This window comes from Paramormyrops kingsleyae, chromosome 23, assembly GCF_048594095.1.
Source record: "Paramormyrops kingsleyae isolate MSU_618 chromosome 23, PKINGS_0.4, whole genome shotgun sequence".
NCBI lineage: Eukaryota > Metazoa > Chordata > Actinopteri > Osteoglossiformes > Mormyridae > Paramormyrops > Paramormyrops kingsleyae.
In genome coordinates, this window is record NC_132819.1 from 24,407,365 (window position 1) to 24,423,592 (window position 16,228).

The 16,228-nt window shown below is 46.6% G+C and overlaps 1 protein-coding gene across 3 annotated transcripts in view; it reads right to left on the reverse strand.

The window, feature by feature from the left end:
• Positions 1-761: 761 nt before the first annotated feature.
• Positions 762-16,228, reverse strand: part of nxph1 (neurexophilin 1) — a 29,591-nt gene continuing 14,124 nt past the window's right edge. For all 3 annotated transcript variants that reach the window (XM_023809697.2, XM_023809696.2, XM_023809695.2), the window contains one exon: positions 762-2,538. In XM_023809697.2, the coding sequence (XP_023665465.1) occupies positions 1,774-2,538 (765 nt within the window). In that variant the 3' untranslated portion in view covers positions 762-1,773. The remainder of the gene's footprint in view (positions 2,539-16,228) is intronic.

The window sequence follows — 16,228 nt, forward strand, 5'->3', positions numbered from 1 at the left end:
TGCGGGGCAATTCCCCCAAGTGCTTTGAAAGTGAGGCATTTAGGGGGCAATTTTGAGGAGACCTCTTTAATGAAGATGGCAGTAAATGTCCCCCGTGGGCAGACAGATCAACTCAGAAGCCTGGAGGGGGATCCAGTTTATTAACTGATAAGTCACCAGTAAATGGAAGATGCCCCACCTCCCCTAGAGGACTAATCACTTTAAAGCTAACTGCTGATTCCTAACTGCTTGCGTCTAAGAAGCTTTTCATCGGTAAATGTTGTGTGTAAAACACTAAGCATTATGGGAGGAACATCTTCAGGTTCATGGCTGATTTACTCATTACAGAATGAGCTTTCCCACCAATCAGCATCACACCTGCTGTCATGTGACATCCATTGCTTCCTTGTGACTGGCAAAACCATTCTCAGCTTTCAGTGTCTGTCAAACCTCTTCCACTCACAGGTTTGGTAAAACAGCCAAAGTAAATACAAGGGAATCTGAGAACAAATGCTGGTCTCCAATAACACACACACACTCAGCCCATTCGGCTGAAAAAACTCTCAGCATTTTATTTATGTGTACATTTCCACTTTCACCTTCCCCCAAGAAAGAAAATGTATTCATACAGATGAATAGTACTCGGAATATATTGTGACAACTTTACTGCTTTTGTACATTTGAGTTCCATGGAGTTCACATCTAGTTACATGAACCGATCGTTTTCCCCGTGTAACCGAGAACGAGCGGAGATGGTCTTATGGGGGTGGGGGTTGGGGGGGGGGGGCGGGGGCGGTGGGGATGTTTCTGGGGTTGGATTGAATCAGACAGGTATACTCAGCGTATACAGGCATATACAGAAGCAGCTCAGTTAAGATAAACTATATACAATACAAACCATTCATACAAATTAAGCTCTAGGATATAGAATTTATCACATCTATGACAGTTGGTGAGGGTGAGAAACCTTTTCTCCGTTGGCCTGATGTGGTAATTAGCCTTCATCCGACACATCAAGCCAGAACAAAAGATATTCAAGGGCCTGAGATTATCGTTCCCGGATGGGAGAAACAGGCATAGCCTGTCTGTGGGAAGGACATCCAGCTGCGGGAAGGAATATCTCATAGGTGACCCGGAATGTTCTTTTTGGAACACGCGGGACATTACTTATCAGAGTGGTCTCAGTACTGGAGTTCTGGGGAATGCAAGGTGGAGGCAGTAGGGGAGAGAATGACTGGAGATTGGGGGGAGGGGGGTCTGTATGAGCCAGATTCCGAGTGAGACACCCCAGGCTGAAATGTGGCTGCGTACCTGCAAAATCAAGACCGAATATTTGTTCAAAGAAAAAAAAATGAAATTAAATTGCAGTAGATGTATGGGTAGGACCTCCAGTCGCAATCGCCAATGAAATGATTTTTTTCAGGGTTAAGTAAGATTTGACGGCAATTCCAGCTTTCAATGCTATTAGCGTCTATGTACACACGATAATCTTAAGGGACAACCCAGTTAGCGTACAGGAAAGAGCATAATAATATTAATAATCAGATCAACACACTGGATAGGAACATTACTGCAACACTGCCTTGTACACCTTAACTGTCTTTCCCCAGAATTACTCAGTATTACACCTGTATGGAACTGTATTCGACAGAATAATTCATTTGACTCTTTTATTTTGCATCACCATTCTGTTGTGGATATGTTCAGGACAGAAGAAAAAGCTAAAATATATTTGGGGGGGGAATGCCCTTTTAGCATAACTTTTTTGTTGTTGTTGTCCTGGCGCTCTGGTTCTCAGCCGGACGGGAAGTAGGGAGTGTCACTGTGGTAGTTATAATCTGGACATACTTTCTGCACTAGTTTGTAGTCAGTGCTGTAGAAGGAGATGTAGATGCAAATGACTTTGAAAGGTTTCGAGCAGAGCCATGAGACGTGGCTCTGCGTCTGGTCCTGGTAGCAGGTCTTGGACGGGTCGAAGTTGCACAGCGTGTTCTTAGTAGACTTGTCTACCTTCTCATACTCGATGCGGCAGTTGAAGGACTTGGAGTCTTTGGCGTCGATGACGGACTGCTGGGCCGTCAGGTCGAACTCCACGATCTTGGTGGGCGGCACCAGGCTGACGGACACGTTGCCCTGCCCCGTGGAGTTGTGCCGGAAGTAGACGCTGAAGGTGCCATTTCCATGGTCCACGATCTTGCCTGTGATCAGCAGGTTCAGCTTCACCGTTTTGATGTTGGAGTTGAAGTCGCCCCACCCAAACATCTTCTTGAACTTGCCCGTCTTGACGATGGGCCGCCTCTTGGCCCGGGGTCGTGAGTCCTGGGGTTCCGTGGAGTTTCGCAGCCAGTCCCACAGGTCCTGCTCGGAGTACGGCTCCGGCGTCTCGTACCGCAGGTCCAGCGCGGTGCTGTTTTCCTTCCCGTGCAGAGTCTGTGACAGCAGCCGGCTGATAGACAAGTCCTTACTGCTTTCTGTCCATATGTGTTTTAAGGTCGACTTAGGGCTCCCTGATTTAAGCACTTCTGACTTGCCTGGAGTGGAAGCATGGGCACTAGATACCTGACAAGACAAAAAAGAACAAAAAGACACTGATTTATCAAGCTGTTATGCATGTAAAATTCACAGCGAGCTCAGCGCATGCAATTAATAACCAGTGATAGTCACATAGCACGGAAAAAGACCTATTTTTCAAAAACTCAAAGAAACAATACAGGTTTAGACGTAAAAACAAACCACCGATTTTCGTTTACACCAAAATGTTTGTGTGTTGGGACAAGGTGAAGCAGCTTTAAGAAGAACACAGGGACTGGTGTGCTGTGACACTCTTTGTTTGCCTGCTGACACACTGTGATATGCATCATTCTGTCCCTGGAAGTGAGCGCAGGCCTGCTTGTTATAGGAAGTATTTGACTCTGTGATCGATGCAGCTACGAGTTCCGGCCGATTAACGTGGCTGTGCGAGCCACGAGCCGGACGGCAGGCTGCAGGGTAAGGTGACGCCGGTGGCCTGGTCTCCACAGTGACGGTTTACATACGGGGGAAAAGCTGTCAGGGTCACGGGGCAGGAGAAAGAGTGGAAGTAAAAAAGTGGGAAGACAGCGTATGAAAGAGTGTGTCAGCAGAGAGGTTAGGGGAAGGAATCTTAAAGAGGCAGCATTCGGGCACATGGGCGTTATCGCGGCAAAATAGGCCTGCATTATCGTGGCAAAATAGGCCTGCATTATTGCGGCAAAATAGGCCTGCAGGAGAGGAAAGTGGATGGAAATATGACAAAGTAGGACAGCAAGCAGCTAGAAAGCAAAAAAAAAGTCAAAGCTTGTCACCGGCCCTCACCCCCCCTCCATGACGCTGCCTCACAGATTACCGATTCCCAGACGCACGCGAGCGGGGGCCAGATGTCAAGTCAGCCGCTGAGGACGCCCAGGCAGCTGGGAGCCGCAGATCCCTCCGCCCAGGAGGGGCCAGGAGCCGCAGAGATCAGAGATGCGGCTGCTTACACAGGGATCGACTTGAGGAAACACGGTGATGTGGCCCATCTGGGCCGGCAAACTCCGAACACGGATGCAGGGGTGTTCCATTACACCAGACACAGGATACTATGGCGTCTTTATGGCACATGGACCCATGGGGCTCAGGGACTGGAGGCTGGAGGGGGGGGTTATTATAACTCTCAGCACAGTAGGGTTATTTTTCGGAAAAAAAACGTTTAGTAATTTGTCCTTATTTTCATATACATTTCTGGGGAGGGGTGTCCTTCATGTGGTTGAGCCCCCTTAAGGGTCAATTTTTAGAGTCAGCTCTGGCTACGGAGTTACATACAAATCAAAGTCTCTAAGTCAATAGAGCAAAACTATAAAAGCATGAGGGACAGACTATTGTTCTTAGTTCCTCACACAGCAAACTGACTTTAAGTTCCCAATTCAGCCAGTTACAGCTGAGAAGAGGGACTTGCCCCCCAAGCTTTCTGGAAACATCTGTGCCCTTCCGTGTTTCAAAGTAACAAACGTACTTGTGTGTTCTTTTTGACATGCAGACGTAATCACCTGCAGTTAAAAGGCCACAACACCAGTGTGGCTTGGGTACTGGCGCCCTCTGGATGAGACAAGAGCAGCTTTCATGTTTCACGGAATTATTTGTAAAATTTCACAATGTTGTCATTGGTCTTGCGCAAAAAATATTTTTAAAACAAAGGACTTGCGAGAAATCAGTGCATCTCTCTTTGCCAGCTGTCAAAAAAAGAACAACAACAAAATGGATAATACAATCTCTTTTCTACTGGAAGACACCCAGTGCATTCTGGGACCGCCACCAAAACGGGCGCAGGCGGCCAGCCGGCCGCACACGTCGCCGGCAGCCGAAGCGGGAATCTCCGTCTCCTCATTATCTGTGTGATTCACGGTGCCGTAGTGTTTTTCAGGCAGACCGAGGGCGGCGCCGGGACACACGCCGGGATCTGTCACGCTCCTGAACCTAGCTGTGCCAAATCGCGCACCGAGGCCGTGTGCGGCTGGCCGTGTTTCATCATGAATACATCGCTGATTTATGGCGGATGGAGGTCACGTGTAGATGATCATCCTTCGTTAGCTTTTGGCGTTTTTTCCCCCGTGATTTCTGAAAGCACGACATGCTGCTTGTTTAGCTCCGTCATCGAGCAAATCGCTGAGAGTAGCTTTGTGAATGGACCTAGCGGAGGCCGCCGATGGGATGTGGCTAAGACCTCCCTCTGATCCTCTTTGTCTTCCGGCTAATGTTTACTAAATCCCACTCCCTCCATCTAATTAAAAACCTCCATGCTCCCGTTAAAAGCAGGACACAGACTGCCTTGTGCTAAGGCACAAAAGAACTTTAATTAATCAACTACATCGAAACGCTCTAACAGACAGTGCTAATGTTTACACACAGCTACAATATCACATTAAATATGGTTACAATATTATAATAAATGGTCTGCGTTTCCATCTGAACCAGAATTTAAGGTAGCTATTAACGTTCTCCAAAGAAACAATTAGTTGACCAAACCTCGAATTGATTAAACTGTCATTTAGGGGTGGTACCAACTTTATGGTATATAAACATTGATTTAAAGAAGCATGAAACAATATTTCTTTAACAAAGGCAATTTATCTATATTCAACATTTAGTGCTCTGTATGTGATCAACTAAATATTGTTATTTGCATAATAACCACTGTAGTGGTTTTTTTTTTCTATATAAATAAAATAGCTGAACAGAAATCCAGGTGTCAAGCTGCGCTGCGGAGCTAATTAAGATAAGGGCCAGTCCACATGGGCGATGCGTCTCGCGGAGACGCGTGAATATCGCTGTGGCGTCCTCAGTGCGCCCCGATGATTTGGTTAGTCGCCGTATTCCGGGCGGAAGAGACAAGGAAGCGTCAGAGACCGGCCTCCCCCGCCTCGCCTCGGATGAGGGGCTGAGAGGCAGCGCTCCCGGACTGTTCTGCCAGGACCGCATCTGGTGGCGTGTGGGGAGGACAGAGCTTCACTCTGACCTCCCATTCCTTGCTTTTTACGTGCATGCCCCCCCCCCCCCCCCCCAAGTTCCTTCAGTTAACCATGGTGACTTGTGGTTTTTAGCCATCTGTGTAGCTGACATCTTCATTGGAACGATTCAGGGTAAGAGCTTCATTCAGTGGCACTACAGCTGGGCAAGAACCTCGCCCACCCATCCCCCCCCCGGGGCGGCAAACAGCAGTCTTCACGACACAACTGCTTGTCCTTAACTGATACAGCACCTTGCTGCCTGCTACTTAGATATAAATACATTTAACCTTGTATGTCCATCAATACGTCCATACTGATCCTTCAGGTTCCAACCCTGTGTTGTGTTGGAAGAGCTGATTAGAAGGAAGAGAACATTCCGGATGGGATCCCAGTCCATCGCAGGGCATAAACTTTCAGTGTTTATTTCTGAAAATTGAATTAAATATACCAGAAGCTGCAGTACTTGTAATAACGCATTTGATTTATCCCGTTGTGTTCCCGCCAGTGTAATATAACCGCAATCGCTACCTACATGTTTTGTGAATTTACCGGATTATGTTGCTGATGATACAGTGGCTGCTGCAGCCTCTGGAACACATTAAACGAATTAGGAGACCATTAGCAGCTCATTAAAAATGACAGAGTGGGCTCAGGTAGTCAGGCGAGGCCGTGTAACACGGAACAGAGGGGCCCGGCGCTGCTGTGTCACCATGCGTGTATCTGCAGTGTTTAACATCCGTGTTTGATTTAAGAGGATTATGGGAAAGCTGCAAGTCATAGGTAGCATAGCCATGAAAGGCCAGGCGGGAGGGGACGTAACCTTACTGTCATGTCTGGTGATTCCAATAAAGCATGTTATTGGTTCCTGTAAAACATCCAGCTGTAGGAACATCTAAATCTTTATCAACAACGAAAGTGGAAAAAGGTAGAATTACTTTGTTGTTGTTCCTGCATACTTACAGCATTTTTTCCCACAAACTAAAGTACAGAACAGTGGATTTTGGAGGAATGCAAGAATGAACGAGTTGTCCTTCACTCTCAGCGCTCCGGCTGAGTGCGAACAGACCTGGGAATCCGCGCGACAGCTGAACGGAGGCTCAGGAACGTCGATCTGGGAGTAGCTGAGTTAAGCTACCTGGAATCCATGAATATTCATGAGTAGTGGCACAAATCATAAATCCAAGATTACAAATGATAAAAATGGCATGGGGATAAGCTCAAGTGCCCAGAAGAAAATTCATGGCTCCTATGCCAATTGTAGGGGTGGGGGGGAGGGCAGGCAGGTGACCTCAATGCTGTTACTATACAAGGCACATCCAAAATGTCGTGGCATTATCGTACTGGTGGCTTGTCACCTAGTGAAAACCCATTTGCTTGTTTGTCGATTTATTAAATTTTTTCTGAAATTTCCAGTGCACTAATCCCTGAAATTCAAGTCTAACTACGCTGTAAGGAAGCAGGCAAGCCACATGCTCCCACATGCGCTGAAATCTGTCACCACAGCATAACCCTTTCCCCTCTCTGTGTTCGGAGCTGGCCCCAAAAAATGACATCATCAGAGCGCGACCTGCCACAACGCCTTGATGTACATAGCCAGAGAGTGGCTCTCAGACAGGCGTATGCACACTGCAACTGAGACTACACCCTCATCCTCAATATTAACCCCCCCCCCCCCCCCCGTGGCTCTCCCCAGGGGGGAGGGGGGAATGGGGCTACGGAAGGGGCAGTTTGAAACAAAGGGATAGGATGTGAGAGTTTTCCACCTAAGGACTGAAGATGTCCATGAAAAAGACAAGGTCTTTACTTCATCAACTAAAAGACAGAACCCACTCCATAATAACAAATCTACACCATAACATGTTTATACATGTGTACTCACTTCTTAACTTGAAAATTCTCCCTTTCCCACCTCCTGAATATCGTTCATTTCATTACCATTTCAGGGTAACAGAGCGACTGCAGGGCAGACATGTGTGAAGCTAAAGCCATTTTTGTAAGCCGCAGATCTGGCTGGGGAGAACGACAGTAATGGTCAAACTCTCTTCCTTTCCTGCATCAAAATGTACAACCTCTACGCCATGTTCCCCTTGGGGAGGGAGAGGGTTAATGAGCTGTGGTCGGTAAGCGGGTCCCCCTAGACCTTGCGGCTCACTAACCGCGTTAAGAAGGCGAGCCACTGGCTGAAATGTAGATGGTTAATATCCCGGGGGGGGAATCTCCTATAGTACAGCTGAGACCATGTAACCTAATTGATTAAGTAGATGTTCTAGTGAACGAACAGGCAGAATTAAGAGAGCATGCCTGTACACTAAAGGAGGCTGAGTTCCTGGATGTGCTGTCTTTTCAGGATCTATGGTGTGCTGATATGTAAAAGAACTGTTTTTTTTTTTTTTTTAATCTGTCATGAGAGTGACAGGCCTGACAAGTGGATGGACGATCCCTTCACAGCCCAGACCGGTTCCATCTGCTGGCTGTAACGGCAAAGTGCAGCTCAAACTGGAGACTGAGCGATGGCGTTAAACTCCGGAGGGAAGGTCCTCGGAGACCTGCACCTTATCAATCAGCCAGCTGACACGGGCAGCGCTGCTTAAAATGGAGAAAACTCCGTGCGTTTTTCGACCAACCCTTTCAGGTGACGATGGAACTTTGATACCCAGCCGTTGTTTGTGCAGCAGATTCCCGGGCACAGGAGAGCGATGGTGATTTGCAGGTGTGTACACCTATGGAATCCTTCCTTTTTATGATGGAAGCAGTAAGTATCAATCAAATGTTCTTTCTTACGATCCCCCATGACTTATTTGAGGTCACGGACTCCCCCATACCCTTAATTTCCAAGTGTTGCCAAACTCACTGTAAAACATGCCATTAAACTGTTCTCTGTAGTGCTATTAACTGGATTTGCAGAGATTATGTTATCCAGGGGCGTAGAGATGAATGGATAGGAGGCCGAATCTTTACTGGGGGGACGATGCTGAAGGCAAACTATTCATAATTTAAGCCAATAAATACACTTTTTTTGTGGGGGGGGGGGGTCCTTTTAGGGGGGCTACAGTTCCCCGTAAAATATGCCTAACGATGCCCCTTATATTATCAATACTGCGTAATTATTTTATTGGTATTGTAATATCATAACTAACATTAAAAATGCTTTGTGTATTGCAAATGCAGATAAACCATTATTATTAGTGATAACCTCACAGGACACGCGCGATGGCCTTTTCTGAAGCTGAATTATTAAAAATAAGACCATCTCCAGCATCAGACAGCCCGTTAGCCATCCCGAAAACAATCACAGGCAAAGTCTCAACGCACCTCTCGCCGGAACAATTAATCTTGCTATTTTAAAATGCCCTCCCGCTTTTTCCGGAGCTTATGGTCCGCCTCTGGCTTCATTCACTTTCGGCTCGCAGGGCACTCGCTTCTCTACGCTTCGCGGCGTCCGGCTGCTTAAATCCCGCCTGCAGACTGCCGCCGTCTCACGGCTCGAGTTTTATATTAAAATTAAGCACCGACATGCCGGTTCCCACACGGGGATATCGGACCTGCAGACTTAGTTCATGAGTGCTGGCCCACGGACTGTTTTACCGCTTCACTGGATGTTGATCAGGACAGATTTAAATCCGTACACACTGCTTTATTTATTTTTTCCACTTAAGGAATAACACATACAGTAGGCTATTGTTTGCTCGCTTGTTTATTTCTTTCTGTTTTCCTTCCTTTCCATCCATCTTTTATTTTTAATTGACTGAGGACTGACCGCATGCCGTATCGGAAGGTGCTGACACACAGGAAATTCTCACTTTTTGGGGGAAAAATAAATATAAAAATAAAAAGCATTCCTCCGCCTAAATGCTGATCTCGTCTATGCGTGTAACTCAGTCATATTTGTTGCTCACATCTTGAAACTAACGTATCCTGAGGCGCCATAAATCAAACGAAGCTTAATGCTGTCGGCCCGCAGATGCCGAATCACCCCAATTAAAACCTGGGGGAGGCGACTAACGCGGAGCGGCTCAGCCGGAAAAGGGCCCCTGCTCTGCCGTCATCTGCGCCTTTCCCCCCCAGTCACTCACCGCTGGCCCTGCCATTCCCGCAAAGCCCTTTTCTTTATATCTATCAATCTATCTGTTTATTTATTCGTTTATTCATCTATTTTTGTCTCTGTTCATTTATTAGTTTGTTAATCTATTTTTGTTTGTTTAATTGTTTATCTATCTAGGCTATCTAAATCAGTTTTTGTCAATTTGTTTCTCTACCAATATCTGTTTTTTGTTCATTTATCTGTTTATTTAATTATATCTATCTGTCCGTTCTTCTAGGCCTATCTGTTCATCTGTTTACTTATTTGTCTGCTTGTTTATTCATTTGACAGCCTGAACTCATTATTGTAAACAAGGCGAACAAACCTCCAGCACCTTCTCCGCGGTACTCATTACTCTCAGCCGTTTGTCGCACACGGAAGGATTAAACTAATCTTCAATGTCACGCCTAATGAGATTTTCATCTCGGATAATCAAGGAGGACCGCGGCGGAACACTTACTGCGGCCGCTTTGGTGTCGGACCATAGGTGAGGATATTTTAAGTGCCCGCATAAACGTTCTTCAGAAATGAGTTCTATAAAAACGTGGTTATCGCATAACAATTTTAAACCAAGGACGCTATTAATGTGCGATGGTTGTTAAGTGATATTAATGGCATTATTTAAGAGTTCTACATGTTTTACGCTTTAATGTGTTGAGAAGGCATAAAAAGGGAAATGTGGTAAAGAATTATAATTGCCGCATAATAATGCATTAGACGAAATACAGTGGAATAAGCTAATATATATAAAAACATTTGCAACAGTTTAATTACCAAGATGAATAAGATAGGAGCAAATTAATCATATGCGCCGTGTGGCAGGAGATAGAACCCAACAAACGGCCCTTCGTAGGTAATGAAATGCGTGATTGACGTGAAGTGATCACGGTACCGCACATAACAAAAACCGCATGAAGAATCACGCTACATGAATCATCCTGACGTCGCATTAAAAGGCATCATTAAAAGGCAACAGTAAGAGGAAATTCCTGATTAGAAAACGACCACGACTTCCGAAGCAAGCGATTATACTTGAAATGGCACACGAAACGCACAAGGGATGCAAAGTCCACTCCTAACATCCCGAAGAGGACGGCGCATCTGCGGATACCCGTCAGCATGCGATCAGAACCCCTGGCTGCGCATGCGCTTCGGGTCTGCATATCAATTTCCCTGCGATCCATTTCAATTACTGCTGCAATGCAGGAGAGAGGCGCAGCGGAGCCGCCGGCCGTGCGACCATCCATACTGCCGTCTCCACCGCGATATCTGACACTTATCCACCAGGGAACAGGCAGCGCGGCAGGACGGGAGGGGTTGCGGCGTGAAGCAGCCCTTCGCAACCAAATGATGCATTGTGTAAGTAATCGATCGATCGCCGTCGGTCTGCAGTGACCACCGATCGATGTGATTGAGAGCTCTGGAGCCCCCGATGTCCAGAAATTACATCAGATCTCATGAGCTTAGTTCCAGACTTAACCAGCGTGTTAGAGAGTGACAGGACCGTTCCGGAGAACTGTGATCTGAAAGAGGAGATGAAAGATGGAATTAGATACACGGGAGCTATTCATGTTCCCCAGGAGAACAGGCCTACAAGACAGCGCAGTCTCCACCAAGTACCCATACTCCTATTAAAGGAAAATTAACTCTTTAAAACTCTATAGCACTCAAATCGAAGAAAAGTTTGATCTTAGATTTGTCGAGCGTTAACTAGCAAAACTGGCCCAACATCTATTTGAAAATGAGGTTTTAAAGGCTACAGTGCACCGCAGGTGTGGAGTAAATCATAGAATAATGTATAAGGTAAAGCAGTGTGCTTGATGACAGATATTACTTTGGATAGATTTAGGTGTATTCATTATCCCTTTAATACAACTGACACCCATTAAACGTTTCAGGGCTTCTCTCCCAGAGCCTCTATCGCTCAAGGGGGTGAACAGGAGTTTCCCCTGTAAGAGTAAATGAGACGGATTATTCGGGCTGTGACCCAGGCGCGTCGGGGGGGTCAGGCAAAGCTAGAGATCCTCCGCCGGAGCGAGCATCAGAATTTCGCAAGGCGCTGCTCTTAATCGAATTAAGCCCGTAATCCAATACATTTCTGTTTCTGCTTCAAACGACCCATGAGACCTCATTTAACATCCCTGACAGGCTTTAATCAATACGATTTAGTGGCTGCAGACACAAATAACTCAGTGGGGGAAAAAAAACCCCAAGGGGAACATCTCCCCCCGTAGTGACTCTTTAAAGGGGATCATGGTGCATTTGGGGTTGTGCACAACAGCACCCCCAGCGCCCCGGTACAAGTATGGCTAGAAGGCATCTGATCCGGTTTAGTAAACAGACTGAAGCCAAGTAAATAAACACTTTGCTTTACCTGTTCACTATAACTGACCTACAGTGCACCAAGTTGTATATGGAAAATGAATAACGTTGCAGCTGTATAAAGGCAAACTTTTCCAAGCAGCAGTTTGCGATTATGTAATCAGACCAGCATAACACCGGGAGTCATCTCCTCTATCCCTCTGTTATAACCCTGCAACTTCACTTTGGGGAACAGTGGAGAGCAGCAGCCCTGTGTGTGTCTGAAAGCCGCGAGGCGCCATACCTCACATTCCGATTTTTTTTCCCCCCTTAATCTAATTTTGTGAAAGGTGTCCGTCGTCCCCAGCGACGCCACAAATCCGCCAAGACTGTTTGTGATATTACCGGCACTGTCAGAACGGAATCTCATTGTCGGATCCGTGGTCTTGTCCAGAACGTGCGGACCCCCGAGGGGGCCTGGGAATGGGTGGGAAGATGGAACATGACGTCTGAAATGGATACGGGGGAGGGGAAGCACTCATCTGTCCTTTAAAAAAAAAAAAAAAAACCTGTCTAAAAGTCACCGCGAAGAGGAAAAGGATTAGTCCTCAATATCTTGTGACGTTGTTATAATCCTCCTTATAAACATTATTATTTTATTTAGCTACTCCCGATAACTGCATTGTGCCACTGAGATCCTGCCATGTTAACTAACCAGTTAACTAAGTAACAGAGCAGTTCTACCAAAAAGCGTCTAATGAAATATAGGCAGTGGAACCTGAGACACCGAGCCTTATCTCTTCCTTCCAATTAAATTTCCTAAATGACTTTCCAGCGTTGCCAGATGCGGTGGCTTGAACATCCCACGACGTGGAATTCATTTTCATTTCAATGAAGTTAGCCTGGGAGTTACCCGGCTGCCACTTAAAACTGGCACAGGAAGCTTCGGAGACTTAAAGGGACGCAACCTCGCGGTTTAAGACTCAGACCGGAGAGATTAGCAGCGGGTCCGGGCAGGCTTAACTAAATGAACACACTCGAGTCCGAGATTAGCTGCTTATCAGCCGGTCCGGAGGCGCGTCTCCCGGAGAGGGAGAGAGAGACATCCTGTCATGGCTTCCACCTTGACTGAGAGGAGACGCAACGGGGCCCCCTGCTGGCCGGGGTTAGGACTGGCGGCCCGGGTTAGCGTTCCAGCTGAGGCAGGGGCCACGGCACTGCGGTGTCATTTGACAGGCCCCAACCCCCCCAACCAGAGAAGCGGGCATCCTGTCTCAGTGCTCCACTCACCCTCAGCTGCTACCCAGAATCCTTCTGTGCTTTCTCACAGTCTTTAGTTTTGAGACGCTGGCCACTTTCCAGCCTCTGCCAAGTGCAGTACAGGAATCCGCATCATCTGTTGCCCCCCCCCCCCCCCCCCCCCCAGTATGAAATCCCTACACCCCCCGACAGCCGCGGCTATGTCTTATGAGCACGGCCCATATTGCTAACGTGCTCACAGCGGGATAAGCTGCTATCGCCATGACGATCATGGCTGATGGGAAACTGGACGTTTTGGGGAGCAAGTCCATCTGTCTGTCAGTTGCAGCGTGCAGACTAGGGCAAGGGGGACTGAGCAGACAAGCCCAAGGTAAAGCCGTTCTCCCATTTCCCCAGATTAATAACGAATCTGCTCTAACGTGTACATCTGTTAGAACAACCTACGAGAAACTAGACAGTAAAAACGCGGATCTCTGTGGTGCAGAGTAGTAGTACTGCACCCATCCCCAGTCAGCCTGCTTTTCAGGGTTTAAAAATATCGATACACACTCACAATATGTGCACAGATGAGCGGGTTCAGCTCTATAGAGTCCAAGTCGAATTTCCATTTGGGGATAATAAATTATATATCTATCTATCTCTCTCTGAAGGTTGCAAAAATTTTTTTTTTTTTGGGGGGGTCAGACAAAATTTGAGAAACACTGATTTACTGACTCTATAGAGCTGAACCCGCCAAAACACAGATACACAAAACACTCCCTCCTGCAAGAGACATCAGGAAATAAGCAAACAAACAAGCAAATAAAAATACCAATTATGTCGGCTGCTATCCTAGGCTGCTGTTCCATATACTCAACGAAAGAGTTCTTAAAACAGTTTGGTTTGGACCGATGGTAACGATTCATACTGGGAGGTGCAGAATATGGGATGGATCACTGAGGATTCTCTACATGTTTGAGTTGACATTGTTCAAAAATAGACTGAAGATTATATTGATCCTTCTGACCAATGATCTTCCTAGCAGTCTGTACCAAATCTGCGTAAGAAATACATTTGAATACAGTAAATGTCGCTGATGGGGTTAGGGGGGTGTCCTCCATGATAAAATTTGCCAAGCAAGGATAGGGGGGTAAATATTAAGAGAATGCAGTGGCTCCCTACTGTTAGCATGTTGTCCTGAAGTCGACTAGGAGCCACAGTTTGAGCGTCCCTGTTGTAAATCGTGCACAGCTTGCTGAAAGGTCACAGGGTTTATCCAGAAAGCCAGACCTCACAGAGCTCAATGGTCACGTATACAAATGTTTTTGTGATAAGTCTATTATATCACATTACGTTTATACATTCAGTGCAGTTTTTTTGGTCGACCAAACTAATCTGGCAGTTAAAAATGTACATTTAAAAAGTCTGCATTGACATTCTATGTGAAGAAGAATCATTAGAATCCCGTGGATCAGGGTGGTAGCATTAGAATTAAATGTGGATTTAATGCACTAAGCGTGATATTAAATGGTTTGGCCACAGGCCCGGTACGATGGCATCCGGGGGGGCCCCCCAACGCTACCCTCTTTTCTTCCGACAAGAAAATGCCATTTTCTGCGCACTCTTCTCCCTCGATAAACACCTTGCGAACAGTTCTTATCCCCCCACGTCATCCCTCATTCTCCACACGTCCGGAATGTAAATGCACAACAAGCCTGTGTGAATAATCAGCTTATCCGGCAAGGAATTTATTTGGTTCCATCAGCATGGCGCAGAAGACGAGGCCGGCCATTCCGGCGTCCTGCTCTGCCCCTGCTACGACGGGCTTGGAGTGACGACGCGCCCAATCAGTAACTTACTGACAGGTCTGGCTATAGGTCGTGCGGTCCGCATCACACAAAGCCCTGCTCCTCCCTGCAACACCGCTGTTTTGGTTTACAGCTGCCATTTTGGTTCACAGCAGGGCAGTAACTAGTAACAGACTTCCATTAAGCAGGGCAAAAAAAGTTCCGCATTTTGTAAAAATCCTATATCAATAAAACACCTGTTCTTATCTTGTAGGTTATATATTAAAGGAATATAGAATGAATGAACATGGTATACTTATAGAATACCTATAGAATGAAACAATGTCAGATACCTTTAGAAAACGTCCAGTGTGAAAAAAAGACACAGGTACTAGCCTGGAATACAAAGCCTGGCATGTAAAACCCTAACCCTAACCCTAACCCTAACCCTTCAAGGCCCAGATTCCCTCGCTACATCCCTGCACGGGTGTTGTTTATCCAGTGTGACTCTAGGGGGCACTCTTCCCCTACTGCCACTCATTTAGGTGAGTTACTGACCACTGTCATTAACTGGCAGTTAGATTCCCGGGCTGTCAGCCGTGCTGCGAAGCTTGGGGCGGGCTTGCCTCACCTCGCATCAGTCTGCGCTTTCCCGAACTTACATAATGCACTGCCAGCTGATTAAATTAGACACAGATGTGTACCTGTGTCGATCGTAGGAACCAGGAGCCATGGCCAGATTCCATTAACTCCAATAAGTGCTTTAATTAAGCTTCTTCGATTTGCTGGCGCATTGAATGGAGAACCGATCTCCGCGCGCGTGTATTTGCATGCCCGTAAAATGCACCTGCTGTCACTGTCTTGGAGATCGTCTCAGTCCCAGAAGGTATTCTTCTGGCTTGAGCATGACAAGCCGCCATGTTTATTACAGTCCTGCTTTAAAACAATCTTTGATTCTCAAAAGGAAAGACGCGATCATCAAGAAGGGAAGATGGCACCCACTTGTGCCATCAGTAAAGTCCTGCAATGGTTCGCATCATCATTTTAAATCGACGGGTCTCTCACGGGATGTGTAAGCGACACAGCAAACTCCAAGTGGCTCCATCAGGAGGAGAAAGGGGTCAGTGTTCACTCGTCTGTCACGAGCAGGTAAATATCGACAGGTGGAAGAGCGGATGGAAAATCAAACATCCGACTACTAAGGATCCAGCATGCACCTGTGTCCCATACACAGACCAGGAGGAGGGGCCTATAGCAACACATGCTACACATTGCTAATCTACTAAATATGGAGATATTCACCTGTGATGATAATAATACCGATAATAAGCAGAAGAACA